This window comes from Cebus imitator, unplaced genomic scaffold, assembly GCF_001604975.1.
Source record: "Cebus imitator isolate Cc_AM_T3 unplaced genomic scaffold, Cebus_imitator-1.0 Scaffold924, whole genome shotgun sequence".
Taxonomy (NCBI): Eukaryota; Metazoa; Chordata; class Mammalia; order Primates; family Cebidae; genus Cebus; species Cebus imitator.
In genome coordinates, this window is record NW_016108239.1 from 66,945 (window position 1) to 84,340 (window position 17,396).

A 17,396-nucleotide genomic window follows, 5' to 3' on the forward strand; every position below is an offset into this window, starting at 1 on the left:
TTTTTGGTTTTGAACCTTTAATGAGAAAAAAATATATACTATGGAGCTCAAGAGCACTGTGTATTTGGTGTGTTATTGGGTCAAGGGTTGGGGATACACAACAAAAATACACACGGTCATAACAAGAAAAACTGGCGCCTGGCACGATCAACTCTCAGATTCGTCTTCACTCAGCAGCATGTTGGGGATCCCACGGCTGATGGGGAACATACGTCCAGACTCCGGCACTGCAGGGTGCCCTCCACCACTTCCACCTCCAGCAGGAGGTGGTGCATGGTCCTCAGAAACTCTTCATTCTCCTCATACCCCTCAACCGGCCCTTTAGGCACCTGGACCAGGTGCAAGTTATCGACCGCCTCCAGGAACGACGCCCACTCCACCTTGGGTATCATATGCGCCACGAATTGGGGGTTGAACTCCACGGGGCAGATGCGGACCTCCGTGGCCTGGAGGCGCAGGGGGAAGCCACGAGGCCCCACCCCCCGCACATGCGAGCTCAGTAGATTGTGGGTGAGCAGTTTCATGTCTCCTCACGAGCTTTCTCTGGTTGTTCCTTTTTATCTTGTAAATCTGTTTTATTTCTTTGTAGATTCTGGATATAAGCCCATTGTCAGTTGGGTGGTTTGCAAAAATTCTTTTCCATTCTGTTGGTTGCTGGTTCACTGTAATGATAGTTTCTTTTGCTGTGCAGAAGCTCTGAAGTTTAATTAGATCCCATTTGTCTATTTTGGCTTTTGTTGCCATTGCTTTTGGTGCTTTGGTCATGAAGTCCTTGCCTATGTCTATATCCTCAATGGTATTGCCTATGTTTTCTTCTAGGGTTTTTATAGTGTGAGGTCTTATGTTTAAATCTTTAATCCATCTGGAGTTAATTTTTGTATAAGGTATAAGGAAAGTATCCAGCTTCAACTTTCTGCACATGGTGAGCCAGTTTTCCCAACATCATTTATTAAACAGGGAATTCTTTCCCCATTGCTTTTTTTGGTCAGGTTTGTCAAAGATCAGATGGTTATAGGTATGTGGAGTTACTTTCAAGGCCTCTATTCAGTTCCATTGGTGTATATCTCTGTTTTGGTACCAGTACCATGCTGTTTTGATTACTGTGGCCTTATAGTATAGTTTGAAGTTAGGAAGCGTGATGCCTCCAGCTCTGTTCTTTTTGCTTAGGATTGTCTTGGCAATGTGAGTTCTTTTTTGGTTCCATATGACATTTAAGGTGTTTTTTTCCAGTTCTGTGAAGAAGGTCAGTGGTTGCTAGATGGGGATAGCATTGAATCCATAAATTACTTTGGGCATTATGGCCATTTTCATGATATTGATTCTCCCTAACCTTGAGCATGGAATGTTTTCCCATCTGTGTGTGTCCTCTCTTATCCTTGAGCTGTGGTTTATAGTTCTCCTTGAATAGGTCCTTCATGTCCTTTGTCAGTTGTATTCCTAGGTATTTTATTCTCTTTTTAGCAATGTGAATGGTAATTGGTTCGTGATTTGGCTATCTGTTTGTCTGTTATTGGTGTATAAGAATGCTTGTGATTTTTGCACTTTGATTTTGTATCCTGACACCTTGCTGAAGTTGCTTATCATCTTAAGGAGATTTTGGACTGAGACAATGAGGTCTTCTAAATATGTAGTCATGTCATTTGCAAATAGAGACAATTTGATTTCCTCCTCTCCTAATTGAATACCATTTATTTCCTTTTCTTTCCTGATTGTTCTGGCTAGAACTTCCAGTACTATGTTGAATGGAAATGGTAAGAGAGGGCACCCTTGTCTAGTGCCACTTTTCAAAGGGAATGCTTCCAGCTTTTGCCCATTCAGCATGATATTGGCTGTGGGTTTGTCATAGATAGCTTTTATTATTTTGAGACACTTCCATTTACATTTAGTTTATTGAGAATTTTTAGATAACGGGCTGTTGAATGTTGTCAAAGGTCTTCTCTGCATCTATTGAGATAGCCGTGTGGTTTTTGTCTTTGGTTCTGTTTATATGATGGATTACATTTATAGATTAGCATGTGTTGAACCAGCCTTGAATCCCCGGGATGAAGCCTACTCAATCATGATGGACAGTCTTTTTGATGGGCTGTTGCTTTCAGTTTGCCAGTATTTTATTGAAGATTTTTGCATCATTTTTCATCATGAATATTGGCCTGAAATTTTCTTTTTTTAGTTGTATCTCTGCCAGTTTTTGGTACTAGGATGATGTTGGTCTCATAAAATGAGTTCGGGAGTATTCCCTCTTTTTGTATTGTTGGGAATAGTTTCAGAAGGAATGGTATCAGCTCCTCTTTTTACATCTGGTAGAATTTGGCTGTGAACCTGTCTAGACTTGGAATGTTTTTGGTTGGTAGGCTATTAATTGCTGCCTCAACTTCAGACCTTGTTATTTGTCTATTCAGGGATTCCACTTCTTCCTGGTTTAGTCTTGGAGGGTGTAAGTGTCCAGAAATTTATCCATTTCTTTTAAATTTATTGGTTTATGTGCATAGAGTTGTTTGTAGTAATCTCTGATGGTAGTTTGTATTTCTGTGGAATCAGTGGTGATATCCCCTTTATCAGTTTTCAGTGCATCTATTCGATTCTTCTCTCTTTTCATTTTATTAGTCTTGCTAGCAGTCTATTTTGTTGATCTTTTCAAAAAATCAGTTCCTTGATTTATTGATTTGTTTCGAAGAGTTTTTTTTTTGTGTCTCTAGCTCCTTCAGTTCTGCTCTGATCTTAGTTATTTCTTGTCTTCTGCTAGCTTTTGAATTTGTTTGATCTCGGTCCTCTAGTTCTTTTAATTTTGACAATAAGGTATCAATTTTAGATTTTTCCTTGCTTCTCATGTGGGCATTTAGTGCTATAAATTTTCCTCTAGACACTGCTTACATGTGTCCCAGATATTCTGGTACATTGTGTCTTTTTTCTCATTGGTTTTGAAGAACACCTTCATTTCTGCCTTCATTTCATTATTTAACCAGTAGTCATTCAGGAGCAGGTTGTTCAGTTTCCATGCAATTGTACAGTCTTGCGTGAGTTTCTTAGTGCTATGTTTTTCTAATTTGATTGCACTGTGGTCTGAGAGATTGGTTGTTATGATTTCCATTTTGCATTTACTGAGGAGTGATTTACTTCCAATTATGTGGTCAATTTTAGAGCAAGTGAAATGTGGTGCTGAGAAGAATGTATAATCTGTGGATTTCAGGTGGAGAGTTTTGTAGATGTCTATTAGGTCCACTTGATCCGGATTTGAGTTCAAGTCCTGAATATCCTTGTTAATTTTCTGTCTCATTGATCTGTCTAATATTGGCAGTGAAGTATTAAAGTCTCCCACTATTGTTGTGTGGGAGTCTAAGTCTCTTCGTAGGTTGTTAAGAACCTGGGTGCTCCTGTTTTGGGTGCATATATGTTTAGGATAGTTAGCTCTTCTTGTTGCATTGATACTTTTACTATGTAATGCCCTTCTTTGTCTCTTTTTATGTTTGTTGGCTTAAAGTCCGTTTTATTAGAGACTGGGATTGCAACTCCTGCTTTTTTTTTCTCTCTCTCCATTTCCTTGGTAGGTTTTTCTCCATCTCCCTATGTTGAGTCTGTGTGTCTTTGCATGTGAGATGGGTCTCCGGAATACAGCACACTGATGGGTCTTGACTTTTAATCCAGTTTCCCAGTTTATGTCTTTCAATTGGGGCATTTAGGCCATTTACATTTAAGGTTTATATTGTTACATGTGAATTTGATCCTGCCATTTTGATACTAGCTGGTTGTTTTGCCCGTTAGTTGACTCAATTTCTTCTTTGTGTTGATGGTCTTTATCATTTGTTACATTTTTGCAGTGGCTCCTACTGGTTGTTTCCATGTTTAGTGCTTCCTTCAGGTGCTTTTGTAGGTCAGGTCTGGTGGTGACAAAATTTCACAGCAATTGCTTGTTCATAAAGGATTTTATTTCTCCTTCACTTATGAAGCTTAGTATGGCTGGATATGAAATTCTGGACTTGAAGTTCTTTTTCTAAGGATGTTGAATATTGACTTCCCACTCTCTTCTGGTTTGTAGGGTTTCTGCTGAGAGATCCGCTGTGAGTCTGAAGGGCTTTCCTTTGTGGATAACCTGACTTTTCTCTCAGGCTGCTCTTAGCATTTTTTTCCTTCATTTCAACCTTGGTGAATCCGATGATTATGTGTCTTGAGGTTGCTCTTTTTGAGGAATATGTTTGTGGTGTTCTCTATATTTTCTGGATTTGAATGTTGGCCTGCCTTCCTAGGTTGGGTAAGTTCTGAATGCTATCCTGAATAATGTTTTCCAGCTTGGATTTATTTTCCCTGTCACTTTCAGGCACACTGATGAAATGTAGATTAGGTCTTTTCACATAATCCCATATTTCCTGGAGGCTTTGTTCATTTCCTTTAAGTCTTTTTTCTCTGATCTTGCCTTCTCGTTTTATTTTATTGAGCTTATCTTCAATCTCTGATATCTTTTCTTCTGCTTGATTGACTCGGCTGTTGAAACTTTTGTGTGGTTTGCAAAGTTCTTGTGCTGTGTTTTTCAGATCCATCAAGTCATTTAAGTTCTCTGAGTTGGTTATTCTAGTTAGCATTTCATCTAACCTTTTTTCAAGGTTCTTAGTTTTTTTTCACTGGGTTAGAACATGTTCCTTTAGCTCAGAGAAGTTTGTGATTATTCACCTCCTGAGGCCTCCTTCTGTTATTTCATCAAACTTATTCTCCATCCAGTTTTCTTCCCTTGCTGGTGAGGAGTTGTGATCCCTTGGAGGAGGAGAGGCATTCTGGTTTTTGGTGTTTTTATTCTTTTTGTGCTGCTTTCTTCCTATCTTCATGTATTTATCTACCTTTGGTCTTTGAAGTTGATAACTTTCGAATGAGGTCTCTGAGTTGACGCTCTTTTTGTTGATGTTGAGACTATTTTTTTCTGTTTTTTAGTTTTCCTTCTAATAGGCCCCTCTGCTGCAGGTCTGCTGGAGGTTCACTCCAGACCCTGCTTGCCTGGGAATTACCTGCAGGGAGTGCAGAACAGCAAGGATTGCTGTCTTTTCCTTCCTCTGGTAGCTTCATACCAGAAGGATACTCACCAGATGACAGCCAGAGCTCTCCTGTGTCTGGTGACTCTTTGGATATACAGGGGTCAGGGAGCCGCTTGAGAAGGCAATCTGTCCCTTGTCAGAGCTCAGATGCTGTGCTGGAAGCTTTGTTACTCCCTCCAGAAATGCTGGGCAGGAACGTTTAAGTCTGCTGCACGAAACTCCCAACCAGGTGCTCTGTCCCGGGAAGGTGTGGCTGTATGTATAAGTTTCTGACAGGCTGCTTCCTTTTTTTCAAACATGTTCTACCCAGCAAAAAGGGAGTCAAGTCACAGTCTGCCTGCAGAGGCATTTTTGAGCTGCCACCAGCTCTGGGCTCCCCCAAGCTGCTGTGTAAATTTCTTTTTGCTTTTGTTTACATAGGTAAGGTTAGAGCTGCCTTGGTAATGGTGAATGTCCCTCCTGCCGCGGAGCTAGACTGTCTGGGGTGGAGCTCAAACCACTGCTATTCTGGCTGTGAGAATCCCAAGCCAGTAGGATTCAGTTTGCTTGTTTCTGTAGGGGTGGGACCCGCCGAGCCAGATGACCTGGCTCGCCGCCTTCAACCCACTTTCTCTCAGGTGTATGGGTGACTGTGTCTCGCAGGTGTTCCAGGAGCCAGTCAAAACAGCTACTGAGATTTTTGCCCTGAACTCAAGGCGGCAGCTGAATCAGCAGCTCAGATTTGCCCTGAAAAGTTGCGGTGCATGTTGGCATGCGGGGGATCTCCTGGTCTGTGGGCTGCAAAGATCACAAGGGAAGCGCAGCATCGGAACCCGAGCTCTGGAGTGACCGGATGTCCCCAGCGGCCTCCATTGGGTAGAAGGGAATCCCCTCCAGCTCGTTGCAGCTCCCAGGTGAGGCTACCTCCCACCCTGCCTTGGTTTGCCCTCCATGGGCTACACCCACTGTCCAACCAGTTCTATTAAGATGAACCTGGTACTTTGATTGAAAATGTGGAGATTACTTGCCTTCTGAGTAGCTCTTGCTGGGAACTGTACTCCTGAACTGTTCCTATTTGGCTGTCTTGGTGGAAATTCCCGTTTTATGTTTTTTTAATAGATTCTGTATATGAGACCCTTGACAGAAGCATAGTTTGCAAGTGTGTGTTTGTGTGTGTGTGTGTGTGTGTGTGTGTTTGTGTGTGTGTGTGTGTGTGTTTAATTCTGTAGGTTGTTCACTCTCTTAATAGTTTCTTTTTCTATGAAGAAAGTTTTTAGTTTAATTAGGTCCCATTTATCAATTTTTGCTTTTGTTGGTAGTTGCTTTTGTACCTTCATCGTGAGGTCTTTGCCAGTTTGTAGGTTTAGAATGGTATTTCCTAGATTATCTGTCAGTGTTTTTATTTATTTATTTATTTTTACAACCTTAAGTTTTGTATTTAAGCCTTTAAGCTCTGTACATGGTGTAAGGATGGAATCTGGTTTCAGTCTTCTACATAGTACTATCTAGTTATTTCGGCACCATTTATTAAAAAGAGATTTCCTCCCAAATTCCTTTTATCGCCTTTTTTAAAGGTCAGATGGTTGTAGGTATGTGACATTATTTCTAGGCCTGTATTGTGTTGCACTGGTACAATGTCGCGTTGGTTACCGTAGCCCTGTAGTATAGTTTGAGGTTGGTAATGTAATGCTTTCAGTTTTATGCTTTTTGCTTAGGATTGCATTAGCTATTTGTTTGTTGTTGTTGTCATTTCATAATGAAATATAAAATAGTTTTGGTTGTTGTTAAAAATGGTATCAGTGGTTTAATAGAAATAGCATTAAAGCTACAAATTTTGTTGGGTAGTATGACTATCTTACTAATATTGGTCTTTTCTATTTATGAGCATAAAACGGTTTTCCATTTGTTTGTTTCATCTTTGACTTCTTTATTCAGTGTTTTATAACCATGGAATATTATGCAGCCATCAAAAACGATGAGTTTGTGTCCTTTGTAGGGACATGGATGAACCTGGAAACCATCATTCTCAGCAAACTGACAGAAGAGCAGAAGATCAAACACCGCATGTTCTCACTCATAGGCGGGTGTTGAACAATGAGAACACATGGACACAGGGAGGGGAGCACTACACACTGGGGTCAGTTGGGGGGAAATAGGGAAGGGGTGGTGGGGCATGGGGAGTTGGGGAGAGATAGCAAGGGGAGAGATACCAGATGTAGGTGATGGGGAGGAAGGCAGCAAATCACACTGCCACGTGTGTACCTATGCAACAATCTTACATGTTCTTCACATGTACCCCAAAACCTAAAATGCAATAAAATAAATGGAAAAAAAAATTCTTTTCTAAGAAATTTTTCGCCACCCTGGTTAACTGTATACCTAGATATTGTGAATGGAATTTTTTTTTTTTTTTTTTTTTTTTTTTTTTTTTTTTTTTTTTTTTGTTGTTGCTGATGTACAGGAATGCTACTGATATTAGTATATCTATTTGTATTTTGAAACTCTGCTAAAGTTGCTTGTCAGTTTAAAGAGCTTTTGCACTGAGACTGTAGGATTTTCTAAATAGGAAATTATGTTATCTGCAAACAGGGATGGTTTGACTTCTTCTCTTTCTGTTTGAAAGTTTATATTTTTTATCTTGCCTGATTGCTCTTTCTGGAAATTCAAATTCTATGTTAGGTAAGAGTGGTGAGAGAAGGCAGTTTTGTCGTTCTCCAGTTTTCAAGGAGAAATACTTCCTGCTTGTTTTCATTCAGTATTTTGGCTTTTGGTTTGTCATAGATAACTCATTATTTTGAAGTATGTGCCTTCAATGCATAGTTTGTTGAGAGCTTTTAATAAAAAAAGATGTTAAATTTTATTGAAAGTTATTTCTACATGTATTGAAATAATTTTGTGTTTTTTATGTTTAGTTCTGTTTGTGATTTATAGCATTTATTAATTTTTGTATGTTGAACCAGTCTTGCATCCCACAGACAAAAGATAGTTGAACATAGTGGATTCATTATTTGATGTACAGCTAGATTTGATTTGCTGGTATTTTGTTGAGGATTTTTTTTTTTATCAATGTTTATCAAAGATATTGGCTTCAAGTTTTCTATTTTTGTTTTATTTCTGCCAGGTTTTGGTATAAGAACGATGTTCTTATACAATGACTTGGTGAGGTGTCACTCTTTCTCAATTTATTTGAAATAGTTTTAGTAGAAATGGTAGTAGGTCTTCTTTGTACATCTGGTAGAATTCAGCTGTGAATCTGTCTGGTACTGAGCTTTTTTTGGTGGTAGGCTATTTATTACAAATTCAGTATTGGAGCTTGTTATTAGTCTATTCAGGGACTCAATTTCTCTTTTGTTCACTCTTGGGAGGATGTGTTTGTCTAGAAGTGTATCCATTGTTTTCTAGATTTTCTAGTTTGTGTGCATAGAGCTGTTCATTCTAGACTTCAGTAGTTATTTATATTTTTGTGGGGTCAGTAACAATGTCCCTTTTGTCATCTCAAGTTTGAAGCTTTTCTTTTTCTTTTTTTTTTATTAATCTATCTAGTAAAGTATTTAGTAGCTTATAATATTTTTTAAAGATTTAACTCTTAGATTATTTAATCTTTTGTATAGTTTTTAATGTCTAAATCTCCTTTATTTCAGATCTGATTTTGGTTATTTCTTGTCTTCTGCTAGCTAAGGAGTTGATTTGCTCTTGCTTCTCCCATTCTTTTATTGCTGATATTAAGTTTAAATTTAGCTCTTTATACCTTTTTGATGTAAACATTAAATGATATAAATTTTCATGTTAATATTGTCTTAGCTGTGTTGCAGAGATTATGTTGTATCTTTGTTCTCATTTGTTTTAAAGAATTTCTTAGTTTCTGCCTTAATTTCATTATTTACCTCAAAGTCATTTAAATGGAGGTTAATTTCCATGTAGCTATATAGTATCAAGTATTTTTTTAAATTGAACTGTATTTTTATTAAACTGTCGTCTGTGTGTGTGATTGGTATGATTTTGGGATTTTTGAATTTGCTGAGGATTGTTTTATTTCTGATTGTGTGGCCAATGTTTTGTTTTTTTATTTTCTTTTTGAGACCGAGTCTCACTGTGTCACCCAGTCTGGAGTACAGTGATGCAATCTCAGCTCACTGAAACTATGCCTCCTAAAATCAAGCAATTCTTTTGCCTCATCCTCCAGGGTAGCTGAGAATACAGGTTCCTATGACCACACCCAGCTCATTTTTGTATTTTTAGTAAAGATCGGGTTTTACCATGTTGGCCAGGCTGGTCTTTTACTTCTGACCTCGTATGATCCGCCTGCCTCACCTCCCAAAGTGCTGGGATTACAGGTGTGAGCCACTGCGCTCATCTGTGTTGTCAATAAATTGAGTATGTGCCGTATAATAATAAAAAGAGTGTATATTATCTTGTTTTTAGATGGAGAGTTTTGTAGATGTATATTTGGACTGTTTGGTTAAGTGTTGAGTTTAGGTCCTAATATCTCTGTTAATTTTCTGTCTTAAAAATCTGTCTAATCGTCTGTGGGTTGTTGTAGTCTACCACAGTTATTGTGTAAGAATCTAAGTCTCTTTATCCGACTCAAGAACTTGATTTATTCATACGCAACCATGAACTTTTTATAACGCTTTTTCTCTTCTGCTTTTTTCCCCCATAAACATTCTTCCAAGTGCACAGTATGCCAAGGGCTACTTCTTAGATGCCTGAATCCAGTGTCTACTAAAATTCAGATGTCTAAGGGTTCAAAACCATGTCCAGAGACCTGGCTTTAGGAGAAAACAAATGAGAAATAAGTGGCTTTATTCTTCTATCTGAAAATCGGGATATTTTGCTTATCTCCCTTAAAGCATTTAGATTAGGTTTTTTCTGTGCTTTTCAGAAAATATGTTTAAATAATTGTAACAGCTAAATAAACCTTTTCTCATTCTTATTGACTCAGGATTGTATTCATTTAGAACCTCAGATTTATTGCTTTTCATTTCTCCTTTGGCAAATATTTATATTTTCTATATTTAGTCTTTTAAAGTAGACACAGATTTGTTTAGATTAAAGCTCATTGTAAGAGAACACAAAAGTTGAACACAAGGATGAGATTAAATTTAGCTTTACAAAATGAAAAAGTCTAAAAGATACTGATTACGTTTGTTAGATAGGAAAGTTATTATCCAAGGTAATTAATGAATACTTGCTGGAATAAGTACTTACACTGCAAAAGCAAAAGCAGTTCAGTATATAAACTGAACAGTGGAGTCTGTAGTTGTACTTTGACTTCTGTTTATATCTATGGATCATTTAGCATAGTTATGTGTAGTGTTTGTAGATAACATGCACTTACATAAATTAAACAATATTATTTATAGGTCCATAATATTAACTTTGAATGCATTTTTTTCTTTCTTTTTTTTTGAGATGGAGTTTGGCTCTTGTTGCCCAGGCCTGAGTGCACTCATGTGAGTGATCTCAGCTCTCTGCAACCTCTACCTCCAGGGTTCAAGTGATTCTCCTGCTTCAGCTTCTTCAGGAGCTGGGATTACAGGCACCTACCACCATGTCAGGCTTCTTTTTTCTTTCTTTCTTTCTTTTTTTTACATTTTTAGTAAAAACAGGGTTTCACCATGTTGGCCAGGCTGGTTGGAAACACCTGACCCCAGGGATCCACATGCCTCGGCCTCTCAAAGTGCTGATATTACCGGCATAAGCCTCCACTCCTGGCCTAAATACATTTCTTAAATAGTTATATTAATATTGTCATTAATACTTTTTAAATTTAAACTGCTTTTATTGAATTATGGTTAAAGACAATTTTTAAAAAATCCTACATACATTATGACTACTACATTAAAATTATTTATACTTAGATATTTATATCTAGTATCCAAAATAAATTTACTACCAAATTGTTACAGGAGATATTAGTCTGACACGCTCTTTAATTTATCTAGTAGTGATAACTATAGGTAAGCATAAGTTTAGTGTGTTTTATTTTACTAAATTTGAATGCTGCTATTACAGAACAAATAAACTGTTACAGGGCAAATAAACACAAGTGATGTGGCCATCCAAACACTATAATAGCTCTTCAGTTATCTATGTTCCGAGCTTAAATATATTCCACTATATGAACAAAGTCAGAGTCCAATTTCCATCAAACAGTGCTGGTGGAAATTGTGAGATATATATCAATAGAGATCCCCCATTCAATGGCAGGAGATGACAGAGCAGCAGAGATAAAAGAGAAACTTATAAAATTCTGCCGAGAGTATGACCCTTTTCTTCATAGTGCTTATGTTTCTCATGCTGAGAGTAGCTGTACACTTTGAGTGTTTAGAGATAAATTTCTTTTTAATTATTTAATTTAAAATTTTTATTTTATTGCGTTTTAGGTTTTGGGGTACATGTGAAGAACATGCAAGATTGTTGCATAGGTACACACATGGCAGTGTGATTTGCTGCCTTCCTCCCCATCACTTATATCTGACATTTCTCCCCATGCTCTCTCTCCCCAACTCCCCCCGCTCTGCGGTCCCTCCCCTATTCCCCGCCTCCCCCCAGACCTCAGTGTGTGATGCTTCCCTCCCTGTGTCCATGTGTTCTCATTCAACACCCGGCTATGAGTGAAAACATGCGGTGTTTGATTTCCTGTTCTTGTGTCAGTTTGCCGAGAATGATGGTTTCCAGATTCATCCACATCCCTACTAAGGACATGAACTCATCGTTTTTGATGGCTGCATAGTATTCTATGGTATATATGTGCCACATTTTCCCTGTCCAGTCTATCATTGATGGGCACTTGGGTTGGTTTCAAGTCTTTGCTATTGTAAACAGTGCTGCAATGAACATTTGTGTGCATGTGTCCTTACAGTAGAATAATTTATAATCCTTTGAATATACACCCAGTAATGGGATTGCTGAATCAAATGGAATTTCTATTTCTGGGTCCTTGAGGAATTACGACACTGTCTTCCACAATGGTTGAACTAATTTACACTCCCATCAGCAGTGTGAAAATGTTCCCATTTCTCCACATCCTCTCCAGCATCTGTTGTCTCCAGATTTTTTAATGATCGCCATTCTAACTGGCGTGAAATGGTATCTCAGCGTGATTTTGATTTGCATTTCTCTAATGACCAGTGATGATGAGCATTTTTTCATATGTTTGTTGGCCTTGTGTATGTCTTCTTTTGTAAAGTGACTGTTTATATCCTTCGCCCACTTTTGAATGGGCTTGTTTGTTTTTTTCTTGTAAATTGGTTTTAGTTCTTTGCAGATTCTGGATATTAGCCCTTTGACAGATGGGTAGATTGCAAAAAAATTTTTCTCATTCTGTTGGTTGCTGATTCACTCTAATGACTGTTTCTTTTGCTGTGCAGAAGCTGTGAAGTTTGATTAGGTCCCATTTGTCTGTTTTGGCTTTTCTTGCCAATGCTTTTGGTGTTTTGGTTGTGAAGTCCTTGCCTATGCCCATGTCCTGAATGGTTTTGCCTAGGTTTTCTTCTAGGGTTTTTGTGGTGTTAGGTCTTATGTTTAAATCTTTAATCCATCTGGAATTAATTTTAGTGTAAGGTGTCAGGAAGGGGTCCAGTTTCTGCTTTCTGCACATGGCTAGCCAGTTTTCCCAACACCATTTATTAAACAGGGAATTCTTTCCCCATTGCTTGTTTTTGTCAGATTTGTCAAAGGTCAGATGGTTGTAGAAGTGTAGTGTTGCACCTGAGGCCTCTGTTCTGTTCCATTGGTTTTGGTATCGGTACCATGCTGTTTGGATTACCGTAGCCTTGTAGTATAGTTTGAAATCTAGTAGTGTGATGCCTAGTGATAAATTTCTTTAAGGAAAATCTTTTCTGGCTGACAATCTTGTATGTAATCTGATGTTTTTCTTAAGATGCTTTTAACTTTTTTTTTTTTTTCAATGTAATCTTGCTCTGACTGAGAGCTTTTTTTCTTTTTAAAGCTTTGGGTGTCTTTCAGAAGTTCTTTTAGTATCTCATGGCATCTGTTAATGAGGTGCATGGTCACAGTGAGAGGTATTGGCTCTGTCTCTATCTAGACTCATGCTAGAAATCCAGCAGTATTTTTTGTATGACAGCATTATAAACAGAAACTGTTGCTGAAACACTGCTCCTATTCTCACTATTTGGAAGCTACAGTTCTACCCAGGAGGATTGCAGGCTCTCCTCCTACAGCTCAGGCTTCAGTCTCTAATGTGGCACTGGAGTGCTGCTTTGGCAATTGAGGTTTACATAAGATGTGAAATGTCAGCTGTAAGCTGTGTGCTGTGAGCTGTGCCTCTGTGTTGGATGGTAGGAGTCAAGAGAGGACACTAGCCACCAGGAGTGGGCAAGCAGGAGGGGCTATAGCCTCTAGTGCTCAGGGAGTAGAGAGCCATTGCTTTAAAATGTAAAAAGCCAGAAAGGTAGCACCCTATTCAACCATTTATTTTGGAGAGTCAGTGTCTACCTTCAGCAGGCACCTGGCTTCAAGGTACAAAATTGCCTTCTGTCATGAAGCTGTGAAAAGTTCATTTTGTTACTGAATATAACCAATTAGCATACATGGATGGCCACCCTAGTTATCAGGTGAATTTAGAATGAACAATGTGTGATCTGCTATAAATTCTTCTACTTCTGTAATAATTATGGTGACCATTTTTCTGTCTGTGCAATTTTTTAAGCAGATTGACTTTGATATATGTAACATTCTTGTTTAATTGCATAATAAAACATTTTTTTTCTCTTTCTATTATTGTGGAGTTTCTCTGGGGCTGGAGAAAAATTTTCTTTTAATTTTACTTTCCCAATACTGTCTAGAATAATCAGAAATGATATAAACACATAAGGTGCCAACCAAGCTTAACTGTAGCAAGGATTTTCCCCTCTGCCTTCCAGTAAACTCATAATTGTGTTGCAGAGTGCATGCTGTCCCCTGAATACGCAGGTAGAATTGTGTCTCTGCGTATTTGCTATCTGTAGTCTCCTTCAGTCACTTCTAGAGAGGCTAGATCAGATTTTTACAAACTTCACAGGGCAGCAATCAGTCATTTTACCTCTTTCGGTGACTTGTTCGTTTCAGAGCTGAAACTGATTCCCAGACCATGAGGCTGACCCAGAAACCCTGTCAGAGTAATGACATGTAGTCATGAGAATCTCCAGTTTTCCCTTCCTCCTCTTGCTAAAAGGCCCAAAAATTTCCTCTTACTATAATGACCAAAGATGCAGGTAATATCTTGCTATTCCAGCAATCCAGTACCTAAAACTGCAGATCCAAATTCTGAATCTTGAGATTTGGGGGAAAAAAACCTTTTATTTGAGAAATACAAATTCTTTCAGTTGTCGAACTCAGATACATTAAAATGAGAGCAAAATTTTGTCATTGTTTTCACCTTTGAACTATATTTATCTCTTAAAGTTGTTTGCTGTTGCCATTAGTAGCTACAAATAAAACTACTAATATCACACTGGGTACCATAACCAAAACCCTAAATCTTGACTATTTATATACAATCAATAATTAATGTTATTTCTGTAAATAAATAAGAATTTTTGTATCAGCCCATTCTCTGTCCTTTTTTTAACCCTTACAAATTCACTGGTAACTACTGCTAATTAAAGTATAGATTCCAGGCAACTTAAATCTTTGCTGCCAAGTTACAGTTCTCAAATTTGGCTCAAATACACTGTCTACTCATATTCACATTGACTTGGCTTTTTCTTTTTAGGTGGACATATCACTTAGAATGTACTAGAGCAGCTGTAAGAGGGGCTTTCTCATTTGATTGTACTCCACTTGCTGTAACACCCAAGAATGCAGAGCCTGGTTGATCCCACCTCGAATCTGCACGTAAGTTCTGACCTCTGCCTGGTATTACAAAACAGGGCCAGACGTAGAATAAAAAATGTACTGAAAACCAACAAGAGGCCTTTTCTGCATTGTGAGATGTCAACAATGAATGTTTAAAGTTTCTTTTTGAGAATGTGGCTCTTTGAGCTTTTCATCTCTTACCCAGTGACCTGCTATATTTATGTGAGAGGCTCCAGGTGTAAACAGAATCAGATGGCAAAATCTGCATGTGTAAAAAAGCATCTTCAGAGTGAGAGTTCAAGACCACAGTGTATCCAGAGCATAATCACAACTACACCTACCTGTAAAATGTGGTTCTATAGTACGGTATTATTCTGCTTCCTCTTACTCAAGAGCTAGCTAGTCAGGAGAAGATAATCCAGGTTCTGGAGCTACACCAGGGCAGTTCCATTTTCTGTTTAGAATAAGCCTGAGTTTACCCTGCCTGGCTCCATTGGGCCATCAGCCCATGCTTACTGGAAGCCCTCTCACAGTCAGTTTGGTGTCATTGAGAAATCTGAGGATATCCAGAGCAGAACTGTGTCAGTCAGACAAGAGTGGTTAATCCTTCTAAGTCTCACTATGAGAGAAATGAGTCAGCCTGTGTTTGTTCCTGCCCTCATACAAAAGATGTCTTTGGTATCCAGATGAAAGTTTCTCCAGTTTCCTGGAACTTGGTTGAAAAACAAGACCTGGAGATTCAAACAAATAAAGTATGTTTTAAATTATTTTTTATGGCCATTCAGAAAATATTTGAAACGGTTACATTTTTTACCATCCAGGAAATTTTATTCTAGACTAGCAACTAGATACATTGTTGAATGAAAAATCATATAGTTGGGGCTGAGTGCAGTGGCTCACACCTGTAATCCCAGCACTTTGGGACACTGAAGCAGGTGGATCACATGGTCAGGAGTTCAAGACCAGCCTGGCCAAGATGGTGAAACCCTGTATCTACTAAAATACAAAAATTAGCCAGGCGTGGTAGTAGGTGCCTAAAATTCCAGCTACTCAGGAGGCTGAGACAGGGAATTTCTTGAATGTGGGAGAGAGAGTTTTCAGTGAGCCGAGACCATGCCACTGTACTCCAGCTTGGGTGATAGAGTGAGACTCCATCTCAAAAAAGAAAAAAGAAAGAATTATAAGATTGGTGCAATAAATAGACATATGCAAGAAATCTTAGGGTTTACTTGGGCCACTTTATATTATTGTGACTTCTGATGTCATCATCTTAAGAGATATTTAGGGCCAGAATAGTTGTTTTTACTATTTTTATTTTACCTTGCTAAGAATACATATTTATCTTCTAAGAAAATTATCCTAGAAAATCTTAAAAGATTTGTTTTAATTGCCTATTAGTGTATGTTATAAAATTGAAGACACAGTGGCTAAAAAAGATAAAAATTACACAAACTCTGGCATTTAAGTTAAGTAAATGGCATTAAGTAAACATAGGAAAAACAGAACTGGAAATTCCTCTTAGAGGCATAGAGAGTAGAATTGTACATTTCTACTCTCCCGGACTCAGTTCTGCTCAGAATCACCTTATTTGGGGGCTTCATTTAGGTTTGGCTCCACCCTAGAGTCTTGCCTCAGAACTGAGAAAAGAACTCTGAGAACTCTCAGAACTCTCAGAACTCTGAGAAAATCAGAGTTTGGGTGGTGAATCCTGGCATCTTATTTTCTTTTTTCTTTTTTGACAGAGCCTTGCTCTGTAGCCCAGGCTGGAGTGCAGTGCTGTGATCTTAGCTCACTGCAACCTCTACCTCTGGGATTCTAAGCAATTCTTCTGCCTCGGCCTCCTTAGCACCCTTCGCACACCACCACACCCAGCGAATTTTTGTATTTTTAATAGAGATGGGGCTTCACTGCATTGGCCAGGCTGGTCTCAAATTTCTGACCTCGTAATCTGCCTGCCTCAGCCTCCCAAAGTGCCTGAATTGCAGGCGTGGGTCACTGTGCCTTGATGAATCCTGCTACCTTTCTAGAGCTGTTGCACACAATTTCCTGAAACCCAAAAGGAGGTAAATGAAAAACATCAAATATGTATTTCAAGGTCTTAATTTTTAAATTTTCTATTAACACCAGCACTTGCAGAGACTCTCCATTTAGCAACTTGTTTTCTATCCCTTCATATCCAGTAGTTGTTAAATGATTAACAAGAAAGTAAACATAAATACAATAATAATTTCTCTAAACTGCATTAACCTCTTTCTTTTTCTGTATCCCTCTCATCTGTCTATATTTAGTTTTTATTCTATACATTCTTTTTAACAACCAATTACAGAGAAACAGAAAAGTAAATAAAAATGCTGGGCTTTTTATTTAAAAAATGGGAATTATTAGACACAGTACTAATCCCAGGGTGTTATGAAGATTAAATCTCATAATATGTTATTCCAAGCATAGTTCTCTGTAACATACTCTTGATCACATTGTACTTGCTTTATAAACATTGCATTAATAACTGTGTACATGTTGTTTTCCAAATGCAGACTTATTCAGTCATTACTTCCTTCTAAAGATCCAGCAAATAATATGATATTGTAGGATGGAGAC

At 38.2% G+C, this 17,396-nt stretch overlaps 1 protein-coding gene and 1 pseudogene across 4 annotated transcripts in view; one reads left to right on the top strand and one right to left on the bottom strand.

Annotated features, from left to right (window-relative positions):
- LOC108298268 lies at nt 1-563 on the bottom strand (annotated as a pseudogene). Its single transcript, XR_001822508.2, has one exon. The product of XR_001822508.2 is annotated as a multifunctional methyltransferase subunit TRM112-like protein (transcript).
- The window catches only part of LOC108298266 (zinc finger protein 85-like), a 41,202-nt gene that overhangs the window by 8,060 nt on the left and 15,746 nt on the right, over nt 1-17,396 (top strand). Inside the window, exons 2-3 of one of the 3 annotated variants that reach the window (XM_037735708.1) lie at nt 5,661-5,911; nt 14,716-14,837. The exons of 1 other annotated variant lie outside the window; for it this stretch is intronic. In XM_037735708.1, the coding sequence (XP_037591636.1) occupies nt 14,802-14,837 (36 nt within the window). In that variant the 5' untranslated portion in view covers nt 5,661-5,911; nt 14,716-14,801. The remainder of the gene's footprint in view (nt 1-5,660; nt 5,912-14,715; nt 14,838-17,396) is intronic. One more of the 3 variants, XM_017520976.2, reaches the window with a different exon arrangement.